Here is a 12,634-nt window from a genome sequence, read left to right on the forward strand (position 1 = left end):
CCCAAAGTGCTGGGATTACAGGCGTGAGCCACTGCACCCAGCCATGATGTTATTTCTTAATGTGTTGGTGGATTTCAATTGCAAATAATTTGTGTTTTCTCCATTGATATCTTTAAGCGATTGTTTTGTGTGTTTGTGTACAACCTACTGGATTTTGATAGCAACATTATACTCAATACATAAATATCATTTAGATGATTTTTTTTTCCTATGCTCTAGTAAAGTTTAAGGAACACTGTAAGTATCTAGTCTTTAAGACTAATAGCTATTAAACTCAACTGGTCCTGGAGTTTTTTGGAGGGAGGGAGGCAGCTCTGTGGCAATTTTCTTGAGCTTGTCTATGGGAAAAAAAAGTCTGTTTGGACTTTATATACTTCTGTTAAGGTCAGTTTTGGTGAATTATTTTCCTAGAAAATTCACTTTTTTTATATATATATTAAAGGCTTGAATGCAGAAAATTGACAATTGCATCTAGATTTTCTCATATTTACAGAGTGTGTGCAAAACAGAGGCTTATTTGAGACAGGGTCTTACTTTGTTGGCCAGGCTGGAGTGCAGTGACACAATCATGGCTCACTGCAGCAATCCTCCCACCTCAGCCTCCTGAGCAGCTGGAACCACAGACATGAAATGTCACACCCAGCTGATTTTTAAAGTTTTTTTGTACAGGTGGAGTCTCCCTATGTTGCCCAGGCTGGTGTCAAACTCCCAGGGTCAAATGATCTTCCTGCCTCGGCCTCCCAAACCGCTAGGATTACAGGTGTGCGTTACTAAGCCCAACCTATTTCTTCTTTTGATGACTATTACCTTATTTATCACATGCATTTGTGCTTTCTACATTAATGAGGCCTTCTAGTAGTTTAAAAATTTTGTGATCCTTCTTCAAATTTATCATTTTTGTTTTCTAATTATTCAACGTATTTAACTTCCCAATATTAGTGCTGTTAAAAAGTCTGACACCATCTAATTTTCCTATCTTATGTAAGCCATCTCTCTTTTTGCATGGAGGCTGAGAGGACTGTTGTTTTTTTTGGGGCGGGGTTAGAGTCTTGCCTTGCTCTGTTGTCCACGCTGGAGTGCAGTGGTGCAGTCTTGGCTCACTGCAACCTTGGCCTCTTGGGTTCAAGCGATTCTCATGCCTCAGCCTCCCAAGTAGCAAGGATTACAAGTGTGCGCCACCAAGCCCAGCTAAGTTTTGTATTTTTAGTAGAGACGAGGTTTCGCCATGTTAGCCAGGCTGGTCTCAAACTCCCGGCCTCAAGTGATCCGCCTGCCTCAGCCTCCCAAAGTGCTGGGATTACAGGCATAAGCCACCACCCCTGGCCTGAGAGGACTTCTTCTATCTTTAAAATCTAATCATTTCACTAGGATCTGACACTTCTGAGTCAATTTTCCCAAGCACAGAGTGTACTTACAGTATTTATATTCAGGGTGGTTTGTTTTGTGGGGGAAAACAATTTTATTACCAATTTAAACATTAATTCTGTTCCATTGTTTTTTCTTCAACAAAATTTAATGTAGTTGATAAAACCTAAATATAAGACCTGAAACTGTAAAACTCCTAGAAGAAAACTTAGGGGAAAAGCGTCACGACATTGAATTTGGCAATGATTTCTTGGCTATGACACCAAAAACAGACAATGAAAGAAAAAGCAGGCAAAGGAGACCATATTAAACTTAACTTCTGCATAGTAAACAGTAAGAGTGAAAAGGTAACCTACAGAATGGGAGAAAATATTTGCAAACCATGTATCTAATAAGAGGTTAATATCCAGAGTATATAAAGAACTCCTACACTCAACAAAAAATGAAATAACCCAATGAAGAAAGGGGCTAATAACATGAGTAGAGACTTCTCTAAAGACACGCAAATGGCCAACAAGCAAACAGAGAGATGCTCCACATCACTAATCATCATGGAAATGCAAATCAAAACCAAAATGAAGTATCACCTTACCTCAGTTAGAATGGTTATTATCAAAAAGATGAAAGACAGTAAATGTGGAAACTATAAAAAACAAAACCAAACAAACAAAAAAAATAATGAGTTGGTGAGGATGGGGAGGAACTGGAACTCTCGTGCCTCGATGGTGGAATGAAAATGGTGCAGCTGCTATGGAAAACAGTACGAGTGTTACAAAAAATTAAAAATAGAACTACCATATGATCCAGCAGTCCCACTTCTGGTATATATCCAAAGGGATTGAAATCAGGATCCTGAAGAGATATCTGCACTCCCATGTTCACTGCAGCATTATCTGCAATAGCCAAGAAATGGAAGCAGCCTAAATGTCCATCAAAGGTAAAAAAAGAAAATGTGGTATATCCATATGATGGAATATTATTCAGCTTTAAAAGGGAAGGAAATTCTGACACATTCCATAACATGGAGGAAGCCTGAGGACATTATGCTAAGTGAAATAGGCCAGTTACAAAAAAACAAATACTGTATGGCTTCCCTTATGTGAGGTATCTAAAGAAAAACTCTTACAAAGTAGAATGATGGTTGCCAAGGGTTGGGGAGGGACAGAGGCGGGCGGGGGGAGTTGTTTGATGGGTATTGAGTATGGTTTGACAAGATGAAAAAGTTCTGGAGATCTTTTGACCAACAATGTGCACAGAGTTAACACTCCTGTTCTGGACGCTTAAAAATGGTTAAGATGGGCCAGGCGCGGTGGCTCACGCCTGTAATCCCAGCACTTTGGGAGGCCGATCATGAAGTCAGGAGATCTAGACCATTCTGCCTAACACGGTGAAACCCCATCTCTACTAAAAATACAAAAAATTAGTGGGACTTGGTGGCACGGACCTGTAGTCCCAGCTACTTGGGAGGCTGAGGCAGGAGAATCGCTTGAACCCGGGAGGAGGAGGCTGTAGTAAGCCAAGATTGCGCCGCTGCACTCTAGCCTCGGCGAAAGAGTGTCTCTGTCTCAAAACAAAAACAAAACAAAACAAAACAAATGGTTAAGATGGTAAAGTTTATGTCACATTGTTTTTACCACCAGCACCACAAAACTCAATATAGTCAAATTTTCTTCTTCAACTACAGTTTAATTTCCTTTGCCTCTTTTCCGTATCTATTACTTTCTTATTTCCTTTATTTCTTTTCAATGGAGTATCTTCCCCCTGTGCATCTTCTGTTTAGGTTTGTGATAACCTTTCCTTTTTCCTTTGTCTAGGGTCAGCTGTGGTCTTCCATTCTCTCCATCACCACTGCTCCTTCCCTCCCAGTCTGCAGTTTCTAAGCCCTCCAGAGCTGGAGATCCAGGTGATATGACCCTTGGTAAACTGTATGAGCAAACAGGTTCTGCGGTGGCCTCCTCAGAGGGGTGGGCTAGAGGCTCCATGAGATTTAAAGGTACAAATTCACTGACAATGATACTAGCTCAGGGGCCTTCTGGGATCAATAATTGGTTGTCTTTGAGTTAAAATTCTCACTAAGCAATCTCTGTAAAAGGGAGGGGTTATCTGTCCACTTAAGACAGAGCTGGGAAGGTACATGGAATGTGAGGTTATGGCAAAACTGAATAGGATACAGGATAAATCTCCTCCAGTCTCTTTCTTCTGAAAAGTCTGAAAAAGTTAAGGAGCCAACAAATTCAGAGGGACAGAAATAAAACATTTGTAGGCCTTGAATGGTGGAAAAGTTTCCAGCAGAGAAAGTATGAACAAAGCTGCTGGGCCACTGGCTCTGGCACCAAGCAAGTCCCTGGCTTGCAGAGTGACCTCACATGTTGGTAACTTTCTGGGCCTTTTCTCCTTATCTGTAAGGGGAAAAAAATAGGAGGAGGGAAATATTTCTGGTTCCTGAGGCAACTGCTTTTATTGCACAAACATTACCTTTTATGAAAAATGTATCTTTTTAGAGACAAGGTCTTCCTATGTTGCCCAGGCTGGAGTGCAGTGGCTATTCACAGGTGCGATCACAGCACACGATAGCCTCCAACTCCTGAGCTCAAGCGATCCTCCTGCTTTAGCCTCCCACATAGCTGGGCCTTAACAGGCATGTGCCACTGTGCCTGGCAATAAACATTACCTTTTCATATGCATGAAAGACCTCCCCTCGCTGGGCATTCATGCAGTATCTGAATACATCCAGAAGAATAAAGTATCTACACGGACAAGATAAATTGTAAAGAATTTTTTTAAAACAAAAAAGACTAAAACGTGGTAAGAAATCAGTCTTGTGCATTTTGTACATTTGTGTCCTCCACTCTGTCTTCATTTACTGCTACAGGAAGCTGATGCCACAGCCGGTCACAGTTGAACAAAGACATCAGAAGGCCAGTTAGTCTCTTCGCCACAGAAGCCCTCAAGTGAACCTAATTCTGAAGGGCAGGTCTCAGTGTCCCTTAACTTTGTTCTCCCCAGGAGAAATCCATTTTGCTGCCAAATGTGACCAGCAGACTTGGGTGGATACATTTAGCACAATCATAGTCTTGTCATGCTGCCAACATGGCCCAAGGCATGGTGTGCAGGGCAGCCTCTCTGGAGGGCCTCTGCTACGCCTGCTCGCCAGCACCACCTCCGCCAGCAGCAGAACCCTTGCTGGATGCCTGGGCATCTGAGGAGCGGGAGGCCTGCTTCGGCAGACGGATGGGGACATAGATGTTGGAAGCACAGTGCTCCTTGAGGTACTCTCCTCCCTTTTCTTCATATTCTTTCCTGGTGATCCAAACTTCATTATCATCTAGGTGGTCCAAGGCCCAGTCACGAGCACCGTACCAGGCGTCCAGCACAGGGTTCGAGGCAAGTTGAACCTGAAACACAAAGATTCACCAGGACACCTCCGCCAGGGCTCCAGGTGTGAATGTTCACCTGGCTCAGCTACAGCCCCCGATATTTTATCCCCAGAAATATACACATAGGTGGGCCCAGTGCACTCCAAGGCAGTTCGGGGCTAGCTCCACACCCTGTAAACAAAGCTGAGCTGGAATACCCAGATTCTTCAGAACACACGGCTGTCAGACATTTTACTAACACAAGACCTGACACTCGGGGTCAGAGAGGGGCCAGTGGCGCAGCCTCCTGCTGCACGATGCTGTCAACCACAAGCTGTCAGGGAGAGGTGAAGCGGAGGCTGGCCTGTGACCTGGGGAAAAGGCCTTCCTGGCCCTGCTCCCCACTCTGAGCAGAGGGAAACAGGGGCCGCTGCAAGGCAGCTCTAGCCAGGGTAGCAAAAGAGCCTCAGGAGAAATGGCAGCAGAGAGGGGTGACGTTCTCTGCGAGGCTGCTGGCACTTAGTTTCCCCTTCTTCTCATCGGAGTTGGGCTGGGGTTCAGCAGCTCTGAGAAGGCCCTCAGCTAGGCTGATCTGATCATTATGGTATCACTGCAGCTCCCATTGGGCCTCCTGTGTTCTGGAGTTACCCGCCTCACTTCCTACCTCCCTCTCACCTCCCCACTCCACCAATCCCATGAGTTCCAGGTTGGAATGGTGGTTTCAGAACTTTCGGGAGTGAAGGGCCGTAACAGTGGAATCAGCATGCGCAAATGGAGGTGGGAAAGTGCAAGCTCGGGAGTCCAGCTGCTGGGCTTGCCACGTGGGCAAGGGGCCTGTGAACCAGGACCTCGCCACTAGGATAACCAGAGGCCCCACCTCCTGGCTTCAGTGGACTTAAGTGCATGAGTGTAAGGCACGTGATAGATGCTGCCTGGTACAGAGTATTCAATAAAGCGTAGCTCTCATCATTACTAATAAAAAATGCAGCAAGATATATGATTAATAGACTATATAGCCATAAAAAGGATGCTCTGGAAATGTACCTATTGATATAAAAACAGTGTCACAATAATTTGAAAGTGAAAAAATTACAGGTTACAAAATAAGCTGTCAACAATCTCCTTTTGGTTAAAACCATACATGAGATGAAAACGACCGGAGAGTATACAAAGAACATTGCTCGCAGAGTCCGACACTACGGTTTTCTTGGTTTTTATTTTGGTTTAAATTGTCTGATATTTTTGTAATATTTAAAAATGTTTTGCTGTTTAAGAAAAAACAGGAACTTAAAGTTGTAAATTTGCACATCTTGGGGTTCTCTTCCTTCTAACGATCATGGAGGGCCTTAGGTGGCTGGTGTGTTTGAGCCACCGCTGAATACATAATCTAAAATTGGAACATCAGGGCTTAGTGATGGTGTGACACACTCATGACATTACAATGTGAAAGGGGGCAGAAATAGGAGCCGGGGGGAGCTGAGGCAAGGCCATGTGAGACCATAACAGCAAAAGCAGGGCTGGGAAAAGATCTGGCTGGTAGCAGCATTCCTACAACCAATGCTCACAAAGTGATTCATGGGAGACTTTGGAAATTACCAAGAAACACATCTTGAAAATCTTCTACAATTTTTTTCTCTACTAATTCATCCTAAGTCGCTGCTGCCAGCATGACCCAGCCCCAGGCTCATGCCCCTTCCTGTCACCCCTTGGCTTCAGCACTGCTGCTCTCTCCTGCTCCCCCCTCCTCTTCCTCCACCTCCTTCTTAGACTCATGGGTGTCCTACAGCCCTTAAATGCTAGTGTTCTTTAGGGGTTCATCCTTAACATCACCTACCCTCCCAAAGAGTGCCCAGAACACATTTATGCTTGTGGCAGGTGGAAGGGTGTAAAACTACCCTCTCGCCTTTCCCCTTCCCCACCGAGCGCTCATCCAGCTAGCTGTGGCCACCTCTCCGTGTGTCCATTGGAAACTCAACCCACCCTGGAAATGGAACACACTATCCTCTCCCTTAAGTCTGTCCTTCCTCCCACGGCTCCTCGTCCAGTGAATCTCTTACTCAGCAAACTAGTTGCTCCACCTAGAACTTAGGAATTATCTTAGGTCTCACTTCCCTCCCCAGATCCAACTTACTAACAAGTTCTGACAATTTGACTGCCTTAGCCTCTTTCACATCAACTCCCTCTCTTCCTCTCCCTCTGCCACTGCTTTCGTATTTCCTGCAGAGCTACCAAGTGACACTGTGCCAAGGGCTTGGGAGACATTTCACAAGACAGTGGTTGTCTCTTCCCTAACAGAGGTGGATCTCGTAAGGAACATAGGAAAGGACAGGGAAAGCTTCCTGGAGGAAGTGATTTCCAGGAAACCAGCCACTGAGAGAGTTGGATGAGCTAGAAAGAGTACTCTATGCAAAGGGAGCCAGCATGTGCAAAGGCCCTAAGGCAGGAAAACTCTGGAAAACTAATAGCAGTTAGCTGTGGCTGAAGTGCAGGGTGGAAGGGGGAATGATGAGAGAACCCTGGACAGTTCTTCAAGGTCAGAACACAAGAGACCCTGTAAAGCCTGATGAGTGGAGTGAGGACTTCCTCCTAGAGGCTAGGAAGCTGCCTCCTAACTGGTCTGCTTCCAATATTTCTCTTAATACTCTATTTTGCACATCAGTGTCAAATATATCTTACTAAATGTAAATCAGATCACATTCCCTGCTTAGACTCCTTCATGGTTCATCACTATGGCTAAAGATAACAGCTGTACAGAAAAGAGTTAACAGAACAGCCCCACTGTTACCTTAGAAAGGCTACTTCCAAGGGTGGGGCCTTGGCAGGCATCTGGGAACTTGGATTTTGGGAGGGTTCCCACCACCACCCGGTAAGAGTGGCTCAATAAGCCCATTCATACAAATAATGTGGTTTATGCCAAACACGTGTTTCCCGTCTGTGAGCCTGGAATTTGGGTATGCTCCAAGCAGGGGGTGCCTATGTGATCAGCCCACAAATAAAAACCCCAGGCACTGCGTCTCCTACCAACTTCCCTGGTTGGCGACACTTAATGCGCTCTTAACAAGGCACTGCTGGAGAAATTACGTCCTGTGTGACTCCACAGGGAGGGGCCTCGGACACTTACACCTGGTTGCTCCCAGGTTTCACCCCAGGCACCTTGTCTCTCTGCTGAGTTGCCGTACTAAGTCACAGCTGTAAGTTTGATTACATGCTGAGTCCTGTGAATCCTCCCAGAGAAACATCCTGCCTGGAATGGTCTTAGGGACCCTCAAAACAACAGCTCATGTCTGAGAGTTTATTACATGCAGGCCCCTTTTTGGGCGCTTGACGTGCACCAGTACACTGAATCCCAGCAACACATACCGATTACCCTCTTCCTACCACTGAGAAAGCCAAAGCTTAGCACAATTCAGTAATGGTGACGATGGAGTCAGGACCAAAGCCCAGAGATGCCACCCTGAATGTACACTACATCATGCAGCAGAGCAGACCAAGGCCAAGCTTCTTAGCAGGATGCATAGGCTCTGCACAGTGTGGGCTTTGCTGACCTCTCTACCTCACCCACCTCCTCTCCTCTTTGTCAGCCATGTGCTACAGCAAAACTCAGCCACTTCGCACTCCCTCAACAAGCTTCTGGCCTGTGTGCCCTTGCTCATGCTAATCCTTTTGTCTGGGATGCCCTCTCCAATGTGTCCCATGCCCCACACTGTCTACACGGCAAACACCTATTCACCTGAGAAGGTCCAGATCCATGGAGCCTTTTCTGAACACCAATGGAGACTGCCAGGTGCCCATGCCTGTATATTCCTTATGCTCTGATTTACCCGGCTGCTGCCTGCTCAGATAGCGAGGTCCTTGCAGCCAGGTGCTGTGTTCAGGACATCTCAGCATCCCCACAGTGCCTGGTCCATGATGGGAGCTCAGACCATGTTTCTTGGTAATCAGGGATTTGGTAGGTAAATTGTGGGGCATTCACACCAGTCATAAAGATAGTATTTTAACAGAATAATGACATGGGAAAATGTTCATGACACGTTCAGTTCAGCTTACAAAGCAGTACACACTCACACGTGTAGAAAATGTATGGCGGATAAGCTCTGCCTGCAGGGCCGGGACTGGGTAGGAGAATGACTTACTCTTGAGGTACACACTCTTTCACACTCTTAGAATTCTATGCATGTCTTCATCTTCCAATTTAAAGAAACCACAAAATAGTATATAAAACACGATTCCCATTTTGCTTTAAAAATTAAACATGGACTTAAGATCAGAAGAAAAGCCACAAAAATGTTAACTGTGGATATTTCTGCATGATTATTACTTTTGCAATCAGAAAACAGGTAATGCTATTTTCAGAATAATTGACTACTCAAACAATCAGTACCTGAAAAGAAGACTGGAAGGGTCTCATCTCCAACAGTTCCTTCTCCATTCTGGCTTTTATCCCAGGATACATCGTGTTCCCGCCAGTGAGGAAAACGTTCTGAACCAGCATTTCCTGAACGTCCTTTGGGTACCTAGGAAAGAAACAACTCCTAATATAGTCCCTTAACTCAAATATCAGAATGAAATGTGGATGCCGAAATGTAAGCTCTCAGTACAAAACAGAAAAACATCTACACAAAAAGCTAAAAAAAAAAAAAAAAAAATCAAAACTTGCAATTTTCATTTGTGTCCCTACAGAATGCCAGCCCAATGTTTCCAAATAGCCAGACGAAACCATAATTTGAATGGTCAACTTATTTCCTTAACATGATTAGAATTTTTATACTTTTATAATACATTTTAAAAAAAATAAACGAGAATAAATTTACATATGTTTTGATAAAGTCTAACAAATTTATACGTTCCAGTATTGATCACTACAATCAAGGGACAAAACATTTCCATTATCCCCAGAAGCCATGCCTCCTTTTTGAGGGCCCATCTATCGACCTGTGCTTTCTTTTTATCTTTTTTAATAACAGCCTTATCTAAGACATCTTCGATCACTTTCCAACCACGGTTAAGACAAGGTTCAAAGGCACTCAAAACAGCAGCAGCAGCTTTTTCTTCCTTACTAGGTACACGTTTCCCTGTCGTTATAACCAACAGCAGCCAGAGTCCTACAGAATTCGATTCCCTACTTGACCAACTTGAATGATCAAACTCATACTTCAGGTAAATGCCCGCATAAATGGGTAAAATACCTGGATTCAAACTCTTAAGTAAGTAAAATGCCTGCAAGGAGGGGAAAAAATTTTATTAGCTCTGCAATATTTTAGGGTGATTTAAGATCACTAGTCTTTAATAATGCGAAGATTTACATGGAAACCAGTGTACATGTTACATGTTATTGGGTTGTTCAAACTTAAAAGACACTTTTTTTTTTTTTTTTTTTTTGTTGAGACGGAGTCTCGCTCTGTCGCCCGGGCTGGAGTGCAGTGGCCGGATCTCAGCTCACTGCAAGCTCCGCCTCCCGGGTTTACGCCATTCTCCTGCCTCAGCCTCCCGAGTAAGCTGGGACTACAGGCGCCCGCCACCTCGCCCGGCTAGTTTTTTGTATTTTTTAGTAGAGACCAGGTTTCACAGTGTTAGCCAGGATGGTCTCGATCTCCTGACCTTGTGATCCGCCCGTCTCGGCCTCCCAAAGTGCTGGGATTACAGGCTTGAGCCACCGCGCCCGGCCAAAAGACACTCTTAAAGCTACTCAAGTCAACCTAGCATTTATAGGTTCAGAAAACAACTAACTACAAAGCTCCAGTTCTGTAGTTGTAGGTGCCTGTAGGTGCCAGGCCTGGTGATAAGAGATTAAGGGAATACTGTCTGAGCACAGCAAGTCAATGAAAAGAAGAGAGTGAGACGCATTTTCAAGTGCCTGACCATCACATCTACCATTCAATGCAAAATCCAAGGAAATGTTTCAGGAAAATAGAAGGAAAAGCAGATTCGCTGTCTCACCTGTCCAGAATGTACTGAAGAGTCTCTGCAATCCCAGCCTGCTCTTCTCCTATGAGAGATGGCTGGAAAATAATCTCTGGAGCTCGAATTCTTTCTGTCCCAACAAACAGCTGATGATATGCTGCCAAGTTAAACACGGGCTTTAAAAACCCAAGGTTTAAAAGATATTTTTAGGCCAAATGACAAACATTCCAGTGGCTAGTTTCCTCAAACTGCATTTCTTATCCCAACAGTTTCTGTCCCTTGTTAATGCCAGTATAGCCTCTCCCAACTCTCTTGACCTGCTAATTCAATTTCCTACCTTCTTCCAACCTGTATATTATAAACATGTACATGTTTCCACCATGAAATGGTCCCCGAGTTGCAGGGAGAGGTTTTGTGGAGAGTAGCAGTGAAAGGCCCAGCCTAGAGGACAAGTCTCCTGCTCAGTGCCTTGCTTAGTGCCCCATCCCTGTATGGCAAGGAAGCTCTCTCCCAGGTGGGTCTCAGACTCAGGACAGTTTATCTGGTTGGTATTGTAATGACAGAAACATAGACTCCAAAGAGGATTATGTGTACTGGCATTGGCTTAAATGTAAATGAAACCATTAGGAGCCAGTCTTCAGATCTCAAGTTCCCAATCACTTTCCCAGATGTTTCTGCCGGGTGGACTGTTTCTCACAGATTCACAGATCTTGGTGCTGGAACCAATCCATCAATCACTGGGGAAAAAAAATCCCTGATTTCAGATGTTTTAAGTTTTGGTACCCAATTTTCTAAAAATATAACAGTTTTGTTTTAAGTCCTAAAGAAACAGACTAGCCCAGCCATTTAAGTCAACACCTTCAAAAAATAAGCATGTTCTGGGCTGTAGGAGTCAAACCTGGACAGTAGTGACCGGCTTCTCCACTCCAGGTGTTTCATCTGAAAACAAGGGATCAAAATCATTCATGCTTTCCACATCTTCCAAAGACGGCTCTAGCTGCTCCAGGTCAGGGGTCTAAGAGAAGAAGCAAAATGGAACCTGTACCTTCAGCAGGCCTCAGTTCTATCATTTTAGTGCCACAAAAAAGAACTGGGATCTTGCTCAATGTTCTAAAACCTTACATAAAAACTATGAAAATGTTTCTAAGCTATTTTTAAAAAAGCACACATGAACACGAAGACTAAAAAGCCAGGAACGGGCTTTGCTTTGATCTCCTACCTTTCCTACTTTATACAAGCCTCACCAACCCCCGCCTTCTCTAAAGCCTTCTGATGGTGCCAGCTCATGGCTGGGCCCCGTGGAAGACTTGCTGCTTGCATGAGTCACACCACCACACACGCAACTCTGAGGGAAGGGTGTGACAGCTGCTATCCTACAAGGCAGCTAGACTACCAGCAAAGTTAAAGCAATCTCTTAATAATTAATAAATATATCTGCTGGCCAGGGAGCGGTGGCTCACACCTGTAATCCCAGCACTTTGAGAGGCAAAGGCAAGCGGGCTGCTTGAGTCCAGGAGTTCGAGACCAGCATGGGCAACACAGTGAAACCCCATCTCTACAAAAAGTACAAACATTAGCTGGGTGTGGTGGTGAGCACCTGTAGTCCCAGCTACTTGGGAAGCTGAGGTGGGAGGATCACTTGAGCCTGGCAGGTTGAGGTTACAGTGAGCCATGATCATGCCACTGTAATCCAGCCTGCGTGAAAGAGCAAGACTCTGCCTCAGAGACAGAAATAAATTATTAAATAAATGTATGTGCCAACACTAATGAGCTTAACAATCGGTCCCTTAACAGCAGGTCCTGCTGGGCTGGGAGTGGGACTAGAGGCCCCAGGGTAGCAGAGTGCTTCCTATCTGTGGAGTCCTGCAGAACAAGTTCTCCTCTATGACCACAATGAACCTGGGCAGGGTCTAGACATGCCGGCACCATTTCCAAAAGAGAAGTTAGGGCACTTTTTATTCTAATCTGTACAAAGTAAGCTGGGGAATGTGGGGGTTCTGAGAGACATATTT

General features: G+C 44.7%; 1 protein-coding gene across 1 annotated transcript in view; it reads right to left on the reverse strand.

Annotated features, from left to right (window-relative positions):
* Positions 1-3,802: 3,802 nt before the first annotated feature.
* The window catches only part of ACTR5 (ARP5 actin-related protein 5 homolog (yeast)), a 29,483-nt gene continuing 20,651 nt past the window's right edge, over positions 3,803-12,634 (reverse strand). The window contains exons 8-11 of the mRNA XM_011929207.1: positions 11,521-11,637; positions 10,659-10,798; positions 9,103-9,235; positions 3,803-4,760 (exon numbers count right to left, since the gene is read on the reverse strand). Of these exons, the coding sequence (XP_011784597.1) occupies positions 4,503-4,760; positions 9,103-9,235; positions 10,659-10,798; positions 11,521-11,637 (648 nt within the window). The 3' untranslated portion in view covers positions 3,803-4,502. The remainder of the gene's footprint in view (positions 4,761-9,102; positions 9,236-10,658; positions 10,799-11,520; positions 11,638-12,634) is intronic.

The sequence above is a fragment of the Colobus angolensis genome, unplaced genomic scaffold (assembly GCF_000951035.1).
Source record: "Colobus angolensis palliatus isolate OR3802 unplaced genomic scaffold, Cang.pa_1.0 Scaffold8, whole genome shotgun sequence".
In the NCBI taxonomy this organism is placed as follows: Eukaryota; Metazoa; Chordata; class Mammalia; order Primates; family Cercopithecidae; genus Colobus; species Colobus angolensis.